The sequence below is a fragment of the Ostrea edulis genome, chromosome 6 (assembly GCF_947568905.1).
Source record: "Ostrea edulis chromosome 6, xbOstEdul1.1, whole genome shotgun sequence".
In the NCBI taxonomy this organism is placed as follows: Eukaryota; Metazoa; Mollusca; class Bivalvia; order Ostreida; family Ostreidae; genus Ostrea; species Ostrea edulis.
In genome coordinates, this window is record NC_079169.1 from 19,085,021 (window position 1) to 19,107,834 (window position 22,814).

A 22,814-nucleotide genomic window follows, 5' to 3' on the forward strand; every position below is an offset into this window, starting at 1 on the left:
CACACGTGTCCAGCATCTGCCACCTCAATCTCTGCCCCATTTCTATTGTGGTCAGTGAGAGTATGCCACCTCAATCTCTGCCCCATTTCTATTGTGGTCAGTGAGAGTATGCCACCTCAATCTCTGCCCCATTTCTATTGTGGTCAGTGAGAGTATGCCACCTCAATCTCTGCCCCATTTCTATTGTGGTCAGTGAGAGTATGCCACCTCAATCTCTGCCCCATTTCTATTGTGGTCAGTGAGAGTATGCCACCTCAATCTCTGCCCCATTTCTATTGTGGTCAGTGAGAGTATGCCACCTCAATCTCTGCCCCATTTCTATTGTGGCCAGTGAGAGTATGCCACCTCAATCTCTGCCCCATTTCTATTGTGGCCAGTGAGAGTATGCCACCTCAATCTCTGCCCCATTTCTATTGTGGTCAGTGAGAGTATGCCACCTCAATCTCTGCCCCATTTCTATTGTGGTCAGTGAGAGTAAGCCACCTCAATCTCTGCCCCATTTCTATTGTGGTCAGTGAGAGTATGCCACCTCAATCTCTGCCCCATTTCTATTGTGGTCAGTGAGAGTATGCCACTTCAATCTCTGCCCCATTTCTATTGTGGCCAATGAGAGTATGCCACCTCAATCTCTGCCCCATTTCTATTGTGGTCAGTGAGAGTAGATCAGTGCAACTTCGACAGTTCTAGTTGAAATTGATCCATGAATTCATAGCCCAACTACATAAAACCCTGTTGACTGCCAAAGTTCATCCTCCATGAGGAAAAAACACCTAATAGATCTACAGTATATGAACAAGCTAGTACATGGACATTTTTTTGTGTATCTCTTGTTTTCAGAGCCCCTCCCACCGGTACCTCCTGTGCCCATAGAGCTCACTGATACTGGAACTGACCCTCATCATCGTCCCTCAGGTATTCTCGGCACAGACCAACAGACAGGCAGGCCGGGTATTCCAATTATGGCCAATTTACCACCATCAGAAGATCTGAAATACATGATCAATACGAATCACATCAAGCTGGGGGAGGAAGTGATTGGAAAGGTAAGATCAATACGAATCACATCAAGCTGGGGGAGGAAGTGATTGGAAAGGTAAGATCAATACGAATCACATCAAGCTGGGGGAGGAAGTGATCGAAAAGGTAAGGTCTGCCATTGTGTGGACAGTTACATATATTGGGTCATTTTGTTGTCAAGAAATATTTAGCAAATTTTTCTAAAAATTGTACATTGTAGTTTGAAATATTAGTGCTTCATATTTTGGCCTATTTTCATTTGAAGAGGTTCACACCTGAGATTTGGAGTAATATCAATTACTGGGTTGCAACACTTATTATTGAGCTACAAGTGTTCTCAACATGACCTTTTTAGCTCACCTGAGCTGAAAGCTCAAGGGAGGTCCGTCATTCTGTCTGCCTGTCTGTATGTAAACTTTTCATTTTTGATTTCTTCTCCAGAACCACTGGGCCAATTTCAACCAAACTTGCCACAAAGCATCCTTGGATGAAGGTCTTTCAAGTTTGTTCAAATGAAGGGCCATGCCCCCTTCAAAGGGGAGATAAATGCAAAAATAGGGTGAGGTCATTTAAAAATCTTCTTCTCAAGAACCACTGGGCCAGAAAAGCTGAAATTTACATGAAAGCTTCCTGACATAGTGCAAATTCAAGTTTGTTAAAATCATGGCCCCCGGGGGTAGGATAGGGCCACAAAAGGGATCAAAGTTTTACATACAAATATATAGGAAAAATCTTTAAAAATCTTCATCTCAAGAACCACTAAGTCAGAAAAGCTGATATTTACATGAAAGCTTCCTGACATAGTGCAGATTCAAGTTTGTTCAAATCATGACCCCCCTGGGTTAGGATGGGGCCACAATAGGGGATCAAAGTTTTACATAGAAATATATTAGGGAAAATCTTTAAAAATCTTCTCAAAACTACTGGGCCAGGAAAGCGGAAATTTGCATGAAAGCTTCCTGACATAGTGCAGATTCAATTTTTTTTTAAAAAATTTTAAAAATCATGGCCCCCGGAGATAGGGTGGGGCCACAATAGGGATCAAAGTTTTACGTGCAAATATATAGGGAAAATCTTTAAGGTGACTCAGGTAAGCGATGTGACCGATGGGCCTCTTGTTGCATTTAAAATTTATTCAATTAAACTTGATTTGTCTGATGGTGTCAACACAACATAAGCAACACAAATCAATCATTACATGAAATATATACATAATCATGTCTTCTAACACTATACAGACAAGAAACATTGCTGCAAGCACCAAATTTATGGGCCGGAAAGATTATGGAAATACTTATCATTTCCATTAGTGGAACTCTTCAAATTAAAGGCGCGTAAAGTCCTGCTACCGGGACAACATAATGTAAACACATTACTTAAGCATACGTAATATGAACTATGGTATCGAATACATAGTATAACCGACTGCAAACCACAACACTGATTAAAATTCTAAAGTCAAATTTAGGAATTGATTATTCTTACAAGAAAACAGACGAACTTATTAAACTATGTGAGGAAGAGAAGCTACTAAATTTGTCAAATCTGACCAATATAAAGCGTCAATTGCAAGAAGAACTGTGAAGGGAAAAACCGATATGCACATCCAACACAAGAACTTTTATTGTAATTAATGTAATGAATATGTTTTTAAAGTTATTCTGTCAGACTATGAAGACATTCTATTTTATCATACAATTAGGACAGGTTCATATGGCATGGACTTTGTAATCGTACACGTACACCCCCTCACCCCCGTCAATTTCCATATTTTAGAACAAGTTATATACATGTATATGCCAAACTGCAATTTTTAAAGACGTGTATAACACTAATTAACACACCTAATGCGTTTCCAAACTGCATCTAAGCTAATTTGAAAATTACAAAATATTGATGGACTTGGGTGTCCAGAGAACATCGTTGTTTGGAATTTTTAAAATAGGTGTGGTGGAGTTTAAAAAACATGTAACATCTTTAATAAGATAGTGTTAGAATATTTGAAAAATGCAGTTTGACTAATGGTAATTTTATTTTAAAATACACCATGTATTTTAGCATTTAAAAGGGGGGGGGGGTGCTATGACCGTTTCGTTTATGTCCCAGTAATCTCGCACTTGCTCGCGAGATTTGTGCATTTTCTTACCAATGACGCACAAGAGTCATCAAAGCGCGATAACTCCAAGGAGCTGGTAATGAGAAGTATTGTAAGAGTGTTCCAAAGAATTCCTTTGTTTAAAAGTGCTTAGAAAATATAATGCGAAGGCTGGCAAAATTTAGAGAAATTTCAATCAAATCAACTAAGTGAAAGAATCATTAATTATATGAAGTAATTATTTATTGGTGTAGCTCAATAACGCAACTTATATCAAAATTTAAACTTAATTTGTAATACCAAAGTCAATAGCAGGCTATACACCATCTTTATAAGTGAAGGGTTATTGGTTAGTGTGAGGTAACAAATCAATAACCCTTGACTTGTGAAGATTGCTATACACAGTTTACGCTTGTCTGATGGATCAATACAAAAATATTGTCTATAGATATACATGTACTTTGCCTCGACTGACTATATTTTCTCTTCTGTTATGTTGCACATGAAAATTTCTGATCTTCGCAGTTTCCGTAAAGTCAAGTGATAAAAATTCTTATATTTGAAAGTCCTCTAAATGGGAAACATTTTTCACAATGCAGCTCAAGTTGTTTCTCTTAAATACAAGGGCACACAACATGTTGCAGTCCTCAATTCATAGTGTCAATATAAGGATTTATAATATCTTATTGTCAGTTCAGTTGGATCTTTCTAAAATTAATTAAAAATAAAATGACTGCAAAATAATTTTAGTCACTGATTTTATTTATGTGTCCATGTGACTTTTTCACTTGCAATGTTGGGTCATGATGTAACAAAATTTGTAAATATGAGTTCTTTACTAATTTAGATCAGGATCATCAATTCTTCATTATTACTTCTAATCAACATTTTGGATGATCAAAACACAATTAGATAGCAGAAATTATATGGGCAACCAACACATGTACATTTTACTTTGACGGATTTAGGAGTACGGAGGTTGCAACACACGTACATGCCTTTCATTTTGGTTTTAAAAAGAGTGCTAGAGAAAGATAGAAGGAGGTAGATATCAGAGAAAGATAGAGGGAGATAAATATCAGAGGAAGATAGAGGGAGATAAATATCAGAGGAAGATAGAGAGAAAGACAGAGGGAGATAAATATCAGAGAAAGATAGAGGGAGATAAATATCAGAGGAAGATAGAGGGAGATAAATATCAGAGAAAGATAGAGGGAGATAAATATCAGTGGATGCTACTTATATGGGAACATTATTACTACATTGATTGTCAAATAAAAATCTAAATCTAGATAGGGGGGGGGGGGGGGGGGGGGCTCTGTAAGTTTATGTCATTCAACATCGATTTTTATTCACTAATTATTATCATTTTCAACATTCATCGGTGTTGAGAGGAAGGGGTGTTGATGAAAACTATGTGATTTTAGTATTTTTGTCAGATATTCAACATTTGATTACATCCCTTAGCTGCAAATTCGTTTGTCATTTTAAATTCTTTTCTAAAGTGATTTTTATTTGGTACATGTAGCTAATCTATAAAACCCCATGCAGATGATAAAAATGTACAAAATACATATCATGATATCAACAACTTAATCCTCTGGTTCAACCCCCCTCCCCTTTGAAAATTTTCTATATCAGCGCCTGGACAATGTTAATTACATGTACATGTATATCGAATCCGTATCTAATCTTTCTGGGTTGGTTTTTGTGCCTTCAAATGCGATTCATTATTTTGAAAATGAATTTTTATTCAAATCAACTTTAATACATCGCACAGCTCGACCTGCATTGTAGTTACGTACATGTAGCATTAGAGGATGGAGCCAGAAACTAGCCTTACGGGTTTTTGACATTGTTTTTTCTCCACTATTGTTACAGGAAATGGTGGCCATTTTTAAAGTTCTATCTATAGGCTGGTTCCCGACCTTTTTTTAAATAATATGGTAGTGAATTGTAGTGGAAATGTAATTAAATCAATCCAAGAATTGAAAGAAAACATCAACCTTTGTCCCCTTATTATACAAATTCAGGATTTAGAGCTTTGCTTTCATTTTGAATTTTGAAAGGTAAGTATTTTCAGACAATTATGAAACCAACTCCTTTTCCGGCTGCCTCCCTTCCCCATTTTAAAAAAAAACTGATGCAACGCGCCCGATTATATTTATATCATTGTATATTATATCTTCTGAAATTTTCGGGATTCATTGTATTACAACTTAGACAGAAATAAATATCAAATACAGCTGTAACACACACACACATTTTATGTAAAGCGTAGGACTGCATTGAAAAGCACGCCCCAAACATGCGATGTAATGGGAGTAACTGCGAACATGAAGCCCAAGTCATGTATGTAAATAAATTGCTCACTTTGCATACCACTGATGTCACAAAGAATGGAGGGAGGGGTGTTAAAATATGTTTACTTTTCCAAGCTCAATTTTCTTAAACTGTGAAATCATTCTCTTTAATACTTTGGCAATTTTTCTATTTAAAAAGTTCCAATCAGTAAAAGTGGGGAGAGGCCACTAGGCTGGTATGTTTATTTCTCCATAGTAAATTATGATATGGTTTCATTATACTCGTAAAATAATCCGCTTTGACACAAACTCGCACAATACATTACAATGTAAACACACTTCCTTAAACTCATCTTATATCGAAATACATGGTCATCCCTTGGATTTTTAAGGTTAGTTTCTTGACAAATTTTCATGATACCCAATAAAAATAATGCTCCAGTTTGACATCTTACATGTGTGTGTCCAGTTCATGATATTTTTGGCGGACCCCTGGCCTATTAGGGGTGATCTTTAAATCAGCTTTTTTTATTTCATTGCACAATCGGGTCTGATGACATCTAAACCTTTGTCACAAAATAAATATATATATAAAGACGTTTTACTTTATTAGAAGACTTCAGCGGTAACTGACATAAAGAATGACCTTTATACACTTGATATATGAAAAAATTCATGATATCAAATTTGAGTTTAAAAGGGACATATTAGTACGAAAGCTAGCCCATTAAGCTCATTTTCGTAGCTGAAAAAAATAAAATTTCGCATTATAACGTGAAAATTATGCAAATAGGGGCTGTAAGCTCGCAAACGAGATGACACGAGATTTGAGTACTTCCGGTGACAAACAAACCTTTACGGTTTGCATGAAATGATACAAGTTGGAAATATCCTGCAGTTTTTATTGTTTTTTGGTCGATGCAAAGAAGTGGACGTTATGGGGAAAGTTGTGGAGGTCAGTATAAATGCATTCAAATACCGGTAGTAAACTTTATTTCCATTAGATAGTAAATATCTTGGTTTTGTTTGTTACCACATCTAGGGCCTTCATACCGATCATCAGTCTTTAGTTATATATACGCTCTGGTACATCTAAATAGATTTACTTTTATTTATTTATAATTCACAAATCAAGATGTACAAAGTTATACGTCACATGCAGTCACGCTTGAAATTGTATAAATCAAATGTTTATAGAGGGAGGAGCATGATTTTACGATCTATAGAGAGAATTTTTATGAAAAACATTCCTAGACCTTGGCAGCTGTAGCACTACTAAATAGTACTCTTTCCATGACCATATACAACAAAACTTCATCACTGATTTCTTATCGGCGCCGTGCGTGAATGACATTGCTTAACTGCGATAATGTAGCCCTCTCTGACATTAAAAAAAAGGGGGGGGGGTATAGTAAAAAACTCGGAGGCCTGCATTATTGCAGTGAGACCTTGATAAATGTGATATTTACACAATTTCCAAAAAGAAGTGATAGTATTGTTTTAGAAAGTGGATTAATTGAAATTCGGTTAGTATACTTAATGCAGGGGGGGGGGGTGTAATTTGATAACATACATGTGATACGTTATGTTTTAAAGTTCGTACAACAGTATTGATTGTACACTGGGAATATTATTATTATTAAACAAACCTTCTCCATCCGCATTCATTTTTTTTATCCTCTCTCCCTATTTAAAACAAGTTTAATATTGTATATAAACATCATCATCATCATCATATCCAGTTTATTTGTTGATCAGGCCATCAATTAATCCTCTGCTGAGGGTGGGGCCTGACTGTCCAGTCTCGATCTAAGTCTTCCTCTCCATTCCTGTCTGTGATGAGGGTTGATGGAATCCATACCCAGGGTTTTCCTATCCCGCTTCACGACATCCTCCCAAGACAGTTTGGGTCTGCCAGTGGTCCTCTCCACTGGTACGTTCAGTTGTCGGACTTGAGCAATCCAGCCAGTGCTGCTCTCAACGTGTCCCAGCCAACGCAGTCTGCTCTTCTGCATGATGTCTGCGAGGCTTTTTAAGTTGACTTGAGTGAGGAGAGATTCAAACGAAATGGTTTGCTCAGGCTTCACCAAATAGATCCATCTTATCATTGCTTTGTCGTCACGCTGCAATTTCTTTTAAGTGTTAGCAGAAACAGCCAAAGTTTCGGAGCCATACATAAGCACACTTCTGACACATGAGGAGTATACACGCCCTCTAGTAGCTGTTGGTAGGTGCTTGTTGGTTAGGATTGGTAGCAGCTCTCTAAACTGTTTCCAGGCAGCCTTGCAACGTGTAGCTGCTGCGAGTTCACAGCCTCCACCTGATGACAGCATATCGCCCAGGTAGCAAAAGTCTGTCACTACCTCAAGCATGCTGTCACCAATACCAACCTCCGTCATTGGTCTGCCATCTATTGGTCTTGCCGCATCAGTGCAGCGCAAACACTTATAGTGAGGATCTGCTCTGAGAGGGCCCTCTATGCCACTGCACTTTTTGTGCACCCATTCTGAACAGTGTGCGCAGAGGATTGAGTTGCTGCCTGTTCCACTCAGACATACAGAACAGTGGTGTTTGCCTGTTTTCCTCAATAAGTCGAGGTTGGGACCAGCGATCATGACCTTGGTCTTACCCATGTTCACTCTGAGACCCTTCTCCTCCATGCTACTCTTCCATCTGTCCAGACGTACCTTGAGTGATTCAAGCGAGGTGTCAATTATTGCCAGGTCGTCAGCATATAGGAGCTCCCATGGGCAGCTGGTGCGAAATTCTAGTGATAGAGCCTCGAGGACAATGATGAATAGAAGGGGACTTCAGACCGATCCTTGAAGGATGCCCACTCCAACTTCAAATTCATTGCTATAGCTGTTACTGACTTGTACCCTACTACGTACATTGGTGTACATAGACGTCACCACTTGAACCAGCCATTCCGCAACTCCTAACTTACGCAGGGCCCACCAGATGACCTTTCTCGGGACATGGTTGAAAGCTTTTTCCAAGTCTACAAATGCCATGTACAATGGTTTATTTGCTGCCTGATGTTTCTACATGACTTGGCGTATGATGAAGATTGCGTCTGTACTGCTCCTACCAGGCATGAAGCCAAATTGCATTTCATCAATCTGTACTTGTTGTTTGATCAGCTGCTCAACAACTCTTTCCCAGACTTTCATGACCTGATCAATAAGTTTGAGTCCACAGTAGTTACCTCTGTTTAGCACATCCCCTTTACCTTTGTACAGGCTGACTATAAAGCTCTCTTCCCATTCCGTAGGTATGCACCCCTCTCTGATGATGGCTTCAATCAATTCCAGCACCAGACTTGCCCCCAGTTCACCTGTTGGTTTCAGCATCTCAGCAACTATACCAGATGGTCCTGCTGCTTTGCCAATACCCATTTTACTGATTGCTTTTGTGATCATCTCCCGGGTAATAGGGTTACTAGGTCCTTCCACAGGAGGTTCATCTGACAGCTCATCAGGGTTCCATGGGAATTCAACATCCAGTAGGCGCTCATAGTGCTGCTTCCATGACTGTATCTTCGCTTCATCATCCAATGAGAGTTCACCAGAGTCGTTCCTTATTGGTTTCTCACCCAAGACATCTTGATTGTCACGGCGCATCAGTTTTGCGAGCTTGTAGATGTCACTTGACTTGGGGTTTATTTTAAGAAAAACCTCTTTATCGGCCTCTGACTTAGTGTGGTTTCTTCCAGTTGTGCTTGGATGACACTCCACACACATCAGTTGCAGCCTCATTCAACCCATCCTTGAGTCTCTTCCAGTGTTTCTCTACACTGACTGCTTGCGTATCTTTATTGGATGAAGCAAATCTCTCAGCAAATTCAGCTTGAATGATTGGATCCTTCAGCTTCCACAGTTTTATGCGAGTTTACTCGATAACATAACAAATTCAGAGATTTAGTGGTTGATAGTTCTTTGAAATTCTGTGACATTTTAAGGCTTGATTTCAATGTATGAAAATTTATATCCCCTTATTAAAAGCTGCTGTTAGCTAAGCAACACTGGTATTAATCAATTACAAATATGAATTCTACTTTGCATTCAATAGCATATACAGTATAATTTGTTTAAATAATTCGAACATCGAATCGAGACCTCTACATCACGATTCGGCCACATCACGATGCATCGTTTCACCCCTAAATTTTTTGCATTATATAACACAAAAATTACAGTGTACGCATTAATTCGCGAAAGTTTTGAATTATAACACGTTAAATGCGAAAGTTACACATTTATTTATGAATGTTTCGCATTAATTCGCGAAAGTTGTGTGTTTATTCACGAAAGTTTTGTATTATAATGCAAAAAAAAAAATTTCAGCTATGAAAATGAGCTCATGGGCTTTCGTATAGTAGGATTAATGTCAATTTAAAAAATTTCACATAATTATCAAGGTCTTGTCTTAAGATTTTAAATGACACTTTAAAAAGTGCGGGGGAGAGATGAATTTTTTAAATTATCATACCCCAGCAACAAAGTTGTGGAGTGTTTTTGACCCGTCCGTCAGTCTGTCAGTTCATCAGTCTCTTTCTTGTCAGCGCAACTTCTCTGAGACCGCTCAACAGATTTTCGTGAAACTTTGTAGTTGATAAGGAAACACTCTGTAGATATGCATATTCCCAGGGAATTCTTATTCAATCATTTTTCTAGGAGTTATGCCCCTTTTGAACATATAATTTCGAGCCCGTCTGTCCTGTTCTTGTCAGCGCAACTCCTCTGAGACCGCTCAACAGAATTTCATGAAACTTTGTAGTTGATAAGGAAACACTCTGTAGATGTGCATATCCCCAGATAATTTTGATTCAATAATTTTTCTGGGAATTATGCCCCTTTTGAACTTAGAATTTCGAGCCCATCTGTCCTGTTCTTGTCAGCACAACTCCTCTGAGACCGCTCAACAGAATTTCATGAGAGTTTGTAGTTGATAAGGACACGCTGTGTAGATGTACTGTTATGGGTCAGAACAAACCCTTGATATAGTGCAGCAGAATTTACTAACTAAAGGCAATTTAAGATTTATTTACAATTACTAATTGAAAGAAAATTATAATAGCAAAAACTCTAATACGGTAGTTGAATAATAAATCTAAACAGAATCTACACACGCAAAAATATTAATCCAAAATCGTAATTCCCAGTATAATAATCCAAAAAGCATGTAAAGTGTCTAACCAGAGCTTTTTTTATCCCAAGAATTTCAGTGTATAAATAATAGGAATGAATTTTCTTGTACACTCTTGAAAGACAATGATGCAACCATTATGTAATCTTTCTACTAAAAATAGCTTAGTCTAGAACAAGCTCGGTCACAGGTGTCAATGAAATAAACCTCACTTTCTAGAACTATCTAAGTCAAATAGCAATACACAACACCTCCCCTTAAAAAAGTTTGAATGATAATGGAAACTCAAATATACAATGCACATCAATCAAACCAACAACAGAATAACAAAACATACTCAAGACACTCTTGACAAGGCATCTACTATTAATAGAATCCTTCATTAGTACCAGTGTGGGATAGGGAAATTCCACCGAGGGGACAAGATTCGCAGTCTTAGGACCATCTAGGACGAGGCTTTGCCAAGTTCTAGACAGCGAATCTTGTTCCAGAGGTGGAATTTCCCTATCCCACGCGAGTAAATAATGAAGGATTATTTTTCTCATGTTTTACCTACAGTTTAGTGCATAGATTTAGGAGCTTTGAGAAAATTCTAAATTATCAAAATCCTCATTTGAACTTCGATGCAAAAACTAAATAGATAGGCAGAAAGAGCATACCTGAAAATGGTTTGTACACTGTAAGTGTAAACTAAAAAACCAAGGTTGTCCACCTATATACATCAAAATTTAAAGGACACATCTCGTGTTTTCAAAGTATACAGAATTATATACATTTTGTCTTCCTTATGCTTATAGAAATTAATTGTAATAGTTCGTTCGCTGAAGTATTGCGATAATTAGCCACAATATGAACTTAAATCTAAGCCCCGATTTCAAAAAGCCTAGTTAATTAGATAGGTAGTCACGTGGTACAGTGACGTCATATGCGACCTTCGTCGATCAACTTGTTGTAAAAGTAGTGTTAGATATTTTTAAAAACTTAGGTTTTAGGGGCCTAATTTATTTACCATGGATAACATTTATTTCGATGTTGACAAATTTCCCGAGTCTTATATCTTTTAGCCACCAGTGCATACAAATAGCGACCCAAATGTAGCGAGAAAAGCGAGACAGTATGAAATCTGCATAAATTTGCGAGTAAATAATGTTTACATGGGATCACTGTCTAAACACAATTTGCTAATGCCATTTCTGTAAACAACTGTAATTAGCGTTGTTGCTTTTCTGAAATAAACAGTGCAATTATTATTAAATTTATTTTTGGAGAAGTTAGATAGGCCTAAATTATGATACGATTATGTATCATTGACAACTAGGCCTACTGCCACGGGTGCATTTCGAAAAAAAAAATAATAATAATGATCAAACGTAATTTGAAAATCACAATACTTTTAAATTATTTTATTAAAGCAATTTTATTAGGCCTAATCATTATTTTTTGTTATCAACATGTTGTTACTTAGGAAGTGGGAGCGCGGCGTGCTGTTGTTGTAAACACGTACGCGTTCCTTAAAAAAAATGAAAGCATTATAATTCAATTCAAAGTCGGGAAATATTATATTTTATTATTTATAATTGAAAGTTCAATTATCTTTTATCTTTAAATTTCTCTTTTTTAAAACTACCAGTTGGTAGACACTGCAAGCAAAGTTCTGCCTATATGTTGTTACAAGGTGAAGGTCAGTTGGTGCGAGTGTGCATTGAATTCGAGAGCAGAACGGAAAGCATATGCCGTAGGCCTATATGTAACAGTGCGTAGCTTCGATAGAACCATTTTCTCGCAGTTTATCTACGTCTTTGTCCAAGTGCTTGTTTGAAAAAGTACAGGGACAAATTCTATTGGGGGTTTTTATGACAAAGTCGTTGTGCCGACAAAATATATTCACGTCTTGTCCCTCATACCTTCCTTCGAAAATTGAAAAAAAAAACACAGTCCAAATCCTCTCTACTGACAGCAAGTACACCCTTAAACGGCACAAAACATCCTAATGCAGTACGTGTTATTTACAAGCTGTTAATGTGATAATTGTTTGTTTGTCAATTAAATCTAATCTGCATGAAATGGCTTTCAACTGTTTTCAAATCTTCTCACTCGAGGTCGCATATGACGTCACAGATAATGGCGCGTAAAATATCGAAGAAAATATGCATATCGCAAGATTTGAATTTCATCGCTTTCAAACTCGAAAACTACGCAAACTGTTTCATTTAAAATACATGTAAAGTAGTTTTAGGCATGAAATGAATTAATTTTGCTGAAAAAATAAAAAAGTTTAAAAACATGCGATGTGTCCTTTAAAGATAATGCAAAATATTTTTACTTCACCGTGTAACGTAAATCTTCACTGTGTAACGTAAATCATGGAAAATATATGACTTCACAATCAAATGATGTCACAGCAGAGTGAGACAGAAAAATCTTTACATGGCTGTTTCACATAGGTAAAGTCAATCTCTAACTGGTGATAATGTGAGAAAACATTTTCTCACATAATCACCAGTGTTTTCACAAATGGGATCAGTATTGAACCAGTAAATACTTAGTTGTAGCATCCTGTGCAGTTGTGCTCAAAAGCTCAGGAGATAACTTCTTTAACAAGTGTATCCTTTATATGGATGGAAATGTTGGCATGCACTTTCATTTCTGGTGAATTTTTATCATCCACCAGAAAAGTAAACATTTCCAGCTTGCCAGAATTACCTGATATATGCTATATGGCATTCACATACACTATATAGCATTCACATATACACTATATAGCATTCACATATACATTATATAGCATTCACATATACACTATATAGCATTCACATATAAGCTATATAGCATTCACATATATACACTATATAGCATTCACATATACACTATATATAGCATTCACATATACACTATATAGCATTCACATATACACTATATAGCATTCACATATAAGCTATATAGCATTCACATACACTATATAGCATTCACATATAAGCTATATAGCATTCACATATATACACTATATAGCATTCACATATACTATATAGCATTCACATATACATTATATAGCATTCACATATATACACTATATAGCATTCACATATATACACTATATAGCATTCACATACACTATATACAGACCCTGAAACGTGCTACTACACCTTAAAAACGAACCGAACCGTTCCGTGCAAGAAACGAACCGTACCGTTCAAGAAACGTACCGTACCGTGCAAAAAACGAACCGTACTGTTCAAGAAGCGTACCGTACCGTGCAAGAAACGAACCGTACCGTTCAAGAAACGAACCGTACCGTTCAGAAAGCGTGCAGGATAATATTATGCAAACCCCGCCCCCAAAAGCGTACCGTACCGTGCAGAAAGCGTGCAATTTCTGTCACGTGACCCACTTTTTCAGCCACAGTATATTATTTTCACAATGGCGCCCGATGGGAAAGGAGGTCGTAGACTATCGCTGGCTATTCGAAGCATTATCCTCAAACATCACGAAGCCGGGTTATCAACTGTGAAAATCACCGAGATGCTTAAAACATCTTTGATATTCTTTTTTTTTTTTTAAATTACTTTCCGTAAATGTCACATTGTTTCAGTGCATATATGTGTATGTATGTTATCAACAAGTACCCAAGTTTTGACTGAATTATCAGGGCCGTAAATTAACCTTCAATTTGGAGGAGGCAGGAAATTAGGCGGGGGTCTGGGGGCCGCCCAGACGCTGAGCACATTTTGTGCACACTGAACACGTTTCGTGCAAAATCCTTGATTCTAGGGCCTTCTAAGATGTTACTTGACTAACTCATTCTAAAAGAAAGATTTGGAATGCTTTTTAAGGGAGGTATCATGTTCTTAGTTATTGGAAACAACATAAATTCTAATGAACTTTAAATTTTAATTTTTTTTGGCTCAAAAGTTGGAGGAGGCAGCTGACTCCTCCGCCTCCATGTAATTTACGGCCCTGATTATGCATAAAAATTCGTTTTATACTGTGAACTGTTAACAGAAATAGACGTCAGATCACTGCACGGATTTTGCATGCATGCTTCTGTATATTTCACTTGCAGACTTTTAAAGAGTGAACCAAGGGGCATTTCGTTGTTTTAACGGAATTTCTGTTTCAATCAATTCTTTTAAATTCAAGGGTGAAGTTAACTACAATACTGTACTAGTACTTACAAGTAGCCTATTTAATTTCTTCATATAATCAGGGACGTCGACGTCCCTGATAATGCTACTACACGTATGGCACAGGGCTTGCCGTAAGAAGATGAAATTGATATGTGTAGCGTTAATGTATTCAATATGTACTTTCCTACGTACAGTGTCTGAATCATATGAGAAATTTCTAGACCGATTAGAAAAATTGTCACGTTCTACACTGTAATATTTTCATTACTTTATTAGCAATAATTTTGACATATCTTTTTCTCTTCTACATTGATAACGACCCATATAGATAGATGTAGATTGGCGGATTTATTATATACACTAATAAACAATTTTTAATTACATCGACAGAGAAATAAATAGATACATACATGTGTAAAAGAATGTAAACAAGTTAAATTGATGCAAAGCATCAAATCGGCCGCAAAAAATTATTCATTTCAGCATTTTCAAGTATTTCAACAATATATAGAAAAGGTATATGAAACATTTTTATTGCAAACTATACACTTGCCTTACTTTTCTGTTAATTTTTTTAAATTCAATTTTCAGTGATCAAAAATAAAGTCAGGGAAATGAAAATCGGACTTCGCGTGATAAAGGATAGGAATATATATGTATTATCATTTTATTTGATTCAAAGACAAATGCAACAGATATCTAACATTATTAATTATGAATGACTGAATGCTGACAAAAAAGGACGTATAAACTTCACGTGCAGATATCCTGGATCTTTCATAATGCCGATGATAAATCACAATAAATGTGAAGTGCAGAAAATAATCATTGTGTCATTTGCGACTTTAGTGTATTCAAAACAAAATTCACTTCTTCTTAAAAACTTTTCCAATTTAGGCACTGTAATTTATATCCGGAAACTTAATACGCTTTGTTTTTACACTTACGCACGCCCATGTCGGGGAGCAGTTCATGTAACAACTTTTTATAAAATCGTAAATTAATAAATGTCTGATGAGAAATGAAAAACAAATTGAAACGTAATAACAACCATTAAGACTTAGACTTAAGCAAATTCTAAAAACTTTTATTCATAACTTTTATGTACGTTATCAATATGGAATTATTCCATCGAAGCAATCAAAAATAGCGTCTCATTTCCCCATGTGCACATTCTAACACAACCACAAATCCTGCAGCCTATAATCAAAGAGCCGAATAAGACCGATCGAGTGAAAACAAACTATCGAAACGTACAATTTATACGAAGTCAAAGCGTTCAGGCCACGCCCACCTCATTAATAAAACGTGCAAACCGTTCACAAAGCGTGCAGCTATTTTTAGCAAACCGTACCGTGCAAGAAGCGAACCGTACCGTTCAAGAAGCGTACCGTACCGTGCAAGAAACGAACCGTACCGTTCAAGAAACGAACCGTACCGTTCAGAAAACGAACCGTACCGTTCATAAAGCGTACCGAACTGTACCGTGCAACTGGTGTAGTAGCACGTTTCAGGGTCTGTAGCATTCACATACACTATATAGCATTCACATATACATTATATAGCATTCACATATATACACTATATAGCATTCACATATACACTATATAGCATCAGGGGTCGAAATTAACTTTTTCTTCCACAGGCTAATTTTAGCCTGTGGGTAAAGATCCACAGGCTAAAATGAAAACCTACAAGCTAAAATAAAAATAAGGAAGCAGCTAGTGCTCTTTTTTCATATTTTTTTTTTAAATCAATGATTTTCCCCACCATTACTGAGCCTAGTGGGTCAACAGGCATCGTTTGGACAAAACACTGATTTACGTAAGTCATATGATGCAATGTTTAGGTCTCTTGACCATCGCACCTCTAATATTCACAACCTGTTTACTGCAGGTATAGATCCAATGTCTTCCAGTTTCATGCCACGTCAGGGTTGTAACGAGTAATTTTTCAAAGTGAATCCCAGACTCGTGGTTTATAAGCTGCGCACGATCACGAGTCCCATGATTTTTTTGTTTGTTTTTGTTTTGGGAAATCGCCTACACGGTGAGTAGTGCACTCGTGCCGTGACTACAACCCGACCTTAGTATGAAAATGAATTAATGTAGATAGAAAATTCTGATTAAATTAACTACCGGAAGACTTGAATTCCAAGTATGAGCTTTTTGTTATTCATTTATCTAACAAGAAATCGGAATTTATGTTTTACCAAGTCAATTTAATCACCCCTATAAGTAAACAGGTCTATATTTTTCATTATAATGCGATGTCCGACCTCTTAAGCATTTGTTTGACGCCGAGTTTCTTAAAAAATCATAAAAGAAAATCCGGATAGAAACGATTGTTGAAATCCGTCGTTCCTTTAAGCGTTTGTATGATTTTGAGTGCAAGTTTAAGAAAAGCGAATGGCGCATCGCGGCTTAAAACGGATACGATACGATCATGGTTTGTAAATCCCCACTCGCTAAGATTTGCGAGTGTCCACTATTTTTACTCGCTATTTTTCAAATCTACTCGCAATTTGCGAGTATTTCTCGCTAATTTCGAGCCCTGAGCATTCACATATAAGCTATATAGCATTCACATACACTATTATATAGCATTCACATATAAGCTTATAATATAGCATTCACATACACTATATAGCATTCACATATACACTATATAGCATTCACATATATGCTATATAGCATTTACATGTATGCTAATTAAGGCCACAGTTTTTTTATTTCTTGGTTTACGGATCCACCGACCCTAATTTCTGGGGAATTGGAAAAAATGAAATGCAAATTTCTACTGTTTTTTTTAATTCTGCCGATTCTTCCCAACATGTCAAACTGAAAATAAAAATAAAATGCATTTTCAATTTTACGAATAGAAAATCGTGAAATGCAAAGCTATTGATTTGTATTTGGTAATCACTATTTGTTTTGCAAAAATCTTTATTCCGTATTTTGAAAAACCATGTAAACACAGATATGGCCATGATGACAGTAACAATACCTATATCGTTCAAGTCGACGAAACAGATGCCAGATGGCATTTCATGACGAAAAAAAAAAAAAAAGAAATTGATAGAAATAAATATTTTTCATACAATTGGCGGTATTCTTGCTGCTAACATAACACGAAATGCAGTGCTATTTGGGTTTTTAAAGATGAGAGGAACAGTTGTTAACGACTTTACTACTACTAGATACGATGTTCCATCGTTAAAGTGATTATGTCCTACAGACCCGGTTTGAGTGTGGTGAGGGCCTGTACTGATACGCAGTTAGATTATTCTTACGAGTGACTTTATACCACAGCAGTACATGTCATAATAAATGTATTTGAATACATGTACATGCATCTCTGCCGTCAAAAATCCGAACAGGGAATAGAACAGTATGAGAAATTGTTGGATGCTTTTGATATTATAATGAACGCCTGTAAAAAAAAAGAAAATATGACTCATTCCCAGATAAAACTCAGAAAGGTATGCATATTTCTCGAAAATTAGTATACCTTGTGTAGTGGTCACTGTGGAAAAAATTTGAGTATCAAATAAAAATGAAAAACAAGAAACATTTCTTTTAAAAAGGTGGTAGAGAATTCCAAGGGCATGTCTATGTGGGAAAAATGGGGTTAAATAATTATTTCATGGGAGCTTAAACATTCTGAAATTAAAACTGGAATTACTACATAAAATTGTAATAGCTTATATTATTTTTTTTTGCCCCCGAGATCGAAGATCGGGGGGCATATTGTTTTTGTCCTGTCTGTCATTCTGTGATTCTGTCATTCTGTCTGAAACTTTAACCTTGCTAATAACTTTTGAACAATAAGTGATAGAGCTTCAATATTTCACATGAGTATTCCTTGTGACAAGACCTTTCCGTGGGTACCAACATTTTTGACCCCTTGACCTTGGAGTTTGACCTACTTTTTGAAAACTTTAACCTTGCTAATAACTTTTGAACAATAAGTGATAGAGCTTCGATATTTCACATGAGTGTTCCTTGTGACAAGACCTTTCCGTGGGTACCAACATTTTTGACCCCGTGACCTTGACCTTGGAGTTTGACCTACTTTTTGAAAACTTTAACCTTGCAAATAACTTTTGAACAATAAGTGATAGAGCTTTGATATTTCACATGAGTGTTCCTTGTGACAAGACCTTTCCATTGGTATTAAACCTTTTGACCTTGACATTTAACTTACTTTTAATTTTTTTTTACATTGGTCATAACTTCTAAATGGTAAATATTAGAGCTTTCATATTATACATGAGCATTTCTTTTGACAAGATCTTTCTACTGGTACCAAGATATTTGCCCTTGTGACCTAGCTTGGCCATCTTTGGAATTGGCCATTATCAGGGGCATTTGTGTTTCACAAACACATCTTGTTTTTCTTAATTTAAGGCCAATTCAACTTAATTAGTAGATTATCATCCAGGATCAGCAAAAAGTAGGGGGTGGGTGGGAGGATTTTATTTTTTAATTTTTATTTTCTGAGAAAAATATTAAAGACAAACGAGTTTTTTTTTCCCAACAGATCCGCATCATTTAATGGCAGATGGATATCAATCTATGCTATTTTCATACACTAAATTCCAGGTTAAGCTTTAATTTAAGGATATAACAGAAATCTACCTAACTTCAAGATTTATGTCTGTAAGAACGCGAGAAATTAAGAAAACCATATAAATCTATTTTCTTCACGTGACTTTTCACGTTCCTATACCGGAAATGTAAACAAGAAGTGTAAATACCGGAGTCGGACATGGAAATATTCCGGAAATCGCAAGTTTCGCAAAATAAAACAATTTGGGGCGGGCGGGGATGATAATCTATCAATTAAGTTGAATTTATAGCCTTATATTTACAATTTGTAAATGTAAACTCTTTATTGAGCAATTAATACAGCAAAATTACTGAACAACATAGTATAGATACTGGATACTTTACAACATCAAAGAGATATGACCTTATACATTCTCAGCTTATGTTCTACCAAAGTGTAACATATAGATACATGTAATAGTTATACACTGAATTTGAAATTGCATTTTTTTTCAAAATTCATAACATACTCAGTCACTCTAAAGAATGTTTTAACTAATATTTAATACATGTTTTGTTTTTTTGTACCCACGAAATGATGTTAATGACTTATTGAAAATAAAACAACGATAGATATAAAAAATGTTTATTTTATTTTTATTTTTTTTCTCCCGACCGACCCTAAATTATATTTTTAAAATCCGTAAACCAATAAATTAAAAAACTGTGACCTAAATAGCATTTACGTGTATACCATATAGCATTTACATATACACTGTAATGATTAAGCATAGCATATAACCTCCAAATATAAGCATTACTATGATACATATTACATAGACCCAAGGGCTGATATTGGTTGATCAAGAGTTGATATGGATCGAGTGTGATACAGATTTTGTCATGCATTGTTGTTTCTATTATATATTTGAAAATAGTGAAATTTTAGGGCTCATTAAGGCCAATTAAAATTAATTGATCCCTGCCTGCCCCTCAAAAAAGGGCCCTCCCCGATTTTTTTTTTATTTTCGCAAAAATTACGATTTCATACAAACATGCTTCCCAGTGACATGAGTGAATGGTTAAAGTCACAGAATGTTGGCTTTATATATATATCTTCTACCAAGGATTCTTTGAATGTTAACTTAATCTCTTTCAGTGATGTCTTTTGTCATTAATTTTTTTTCTGGGGAAATAAAAATTAAAAAATAAACTTCTCCCACCCGCCCCATATTTTTTTGTGACCCTGGATAATAATCTACTAATTATTAAGTTGAATTGGCCTAACGGATAAAAATGATTGTTTACATCTTGACCAACTCGATCAATTCCTTAAGTTTTCTAATTCTCCTCGCTAGCGATTCCAACGTTCTAGCTTTCTCCATTTGTTTACAAAATCATACCGTCTGCTTCCAAGCAAAAAAAGTCTGAGGTACTCTGAATGAAAACTACAGAGGTGTTCCAGAAACGTATGATAAGGGGTGAAATAAAGGGTAAAATAAAGGATGCTGATAGATGGTGTGTGATAAAGGGCGCTTGTCTGTGTTCATATCAGAGATGCAGAAATCCTATTTTATATAACAAATATATGATAAAAAACACTTTCAAATACTAAAATGGTTTTATTTGCTGGTTAAAAGTATGCCACTTATAAATTCATACAAAGTCATGTTGTTTACAAAACCATGATAATATGTTTTGTATTAATTAGATTTGTACCAGATTAGAATAAACATTGATTTGGGCTTGGCTGGTGGAAGGTGTGTAATTAAAAAGTCATCACTAAATGAACCAGGCTTTTGTGCGATTATTGACACTGTGCAGAGCTTCTTTGTCACTTATACTGCAATGGATGAAACTGTCATTGGATATTTTTACTGATCAATGTTTGTCAGTGGCAATTCACTTCATGAGAATAATTTAATGAGGAGTGGTTTCTACACTAGAAAATTAGTATTTCAAAGTTTAGTTGTGAGAGCATGTCTAAAGATTTAAAAGAAAATAATTTCAATAAATGTGTTAGAAGAATTGAGTAATTAAAGTACTGAAAGTACTGATGGCCCATATCGAAAATAAATATGAAAATGATACAAGAAAATAATACTAAAATGATACCAAAAAAATATATTTTTAATGACCAAATTTGGAACCATCTAAATCTTGGTTCCAAATTAGGTCAAAAATAATACACTTTCTAAATAATGAAACACACAAAAATATATTTTTAATATACTTTATTTCTTAGTAAAAATACAAAAATGATACATTTGATGTATTATTTCTATACTCTTGTATTATTTATGTATTAAATCCCAATTTAAAGTACAAAAATAATACATTTTGGAGTAGGATTAAAAAAGTACAAAAAAAATACAAAGTGTATTAATTTTGTATCAACATATTAATTTTGTATTATTTGGTTCACCTTGAAAAAATAGGGAAAAAAATATGATTTGTATTAATTTTGTATCAACATATTATTTTTGTATTATTTGGTTCACCTTGAAAAATTAAAATAGGAAAAAAATATGAATTGTATTAAATTTGTATCAACATCTAAGTATTCAAAGATGGGGAATAGAAATAATACATTACCAAAAAAAAAAGTATAAAAACAATACATATTTGAAAAAATACAAAAAAAATACATTTTGTATTTCAAAAAAGTACAAGAATGATACACAAAAAGTATATTAATGTGCCAAAAATAATACAATTCAGTGCCTAGAAAAGTAAAAAGAATTGTAAAAAACATGTTTTAATAGTTTTTGAAAGCAGCTTTCAATCACATTTTAAGAAAGAAATCTGACATCTTTAAAAATATATGAATAAAACCTTCAGTCAAATCAACTTAGTTATGCAAAATCAATCAAAAGCAAGGGGAAACAAGATGTGTTTGTGAAACACAAATGTCCCCGATAATGACCAATCCCAGAGATGGCCAAGGTCACAAGGACAAATATCTTGGTACCAGTAGAAAGATCTGTCACAAGAAATGCTCATGTACAATATGAAAGCTCTAATATTTACCATTTAGAAGTTATGACCAATGTAAAAATAAAACTAAAAGTAGGTCAAATGTCAAGGTCAAAAGGTTTAGTACCAACGAAAAGGTCTTGTCACAAGGAATACTCATGTGAAATATCAAAGCTCTATCACTTACAGTTCAAAAGTTATTAACAAGGTTAAAGTTTTCAAAAAGGTCAAACTCCAAGGTCAAAGGGTCAAAAGTGTTGGTACTCACGGAAAGGTCTTGTCACAAGGAATGCTCATGTGAAATATTAAAGCTCTACCACTTACTGTTCAAAAGTTATAAGCAAAGTTAAAGTTTTCAAAAAGTAGGTCAAACTCAAAGGTCAAGGTTACAGGGTCAAAAATGTTGGTACTCACGGAAAGGTCTTGTCACAAGGAATACTCATGTGAAATATCAAAGCTCTATCACTTACAGTTCACAAGTTATTAGCAAGGTTAAAGTTTCAGACAGAATGACAGACAGGACAAAAGCAATATGCCATGCCCCCCCCCCCCCCCCCCCGCGATCTCGGGGCATAAAAAAAAGACATGCATTGGCTACTAA

At 35.5% G+C, this 22,814-nt stretch overlaps 1 protein-coding gene across 2 annotated transcripts in view; it reads left to right on the forward strand.

Annotated features, from left to right (window-relative positions):
• The window catches only part of LOC125683658 (tyrosine-protein kinase JAK2-like), a 161,427-nt gene that overhangs the window by 104,403 nt on the left and 34,210 nt on the right, over nt 1-22,814 (forward strand). Inside the window, exon 20 of one of the 2 annotated variants that reach the window (XM_056141762.1) lies at nt 838-1,093. In XM_056141762.1, coding sequence (XP_055997737.1) covers nt 838-1,085 — 248 coding nt within the window. In that variant the 3' untranslated portion in view covers nt 1,086-1,093. The remainder of the gene's footprint in view (nt 1-837; nt 1,094-22,814) is intronic. The other variant, XM_056141761.1, reaches the window with a different exon arrangement.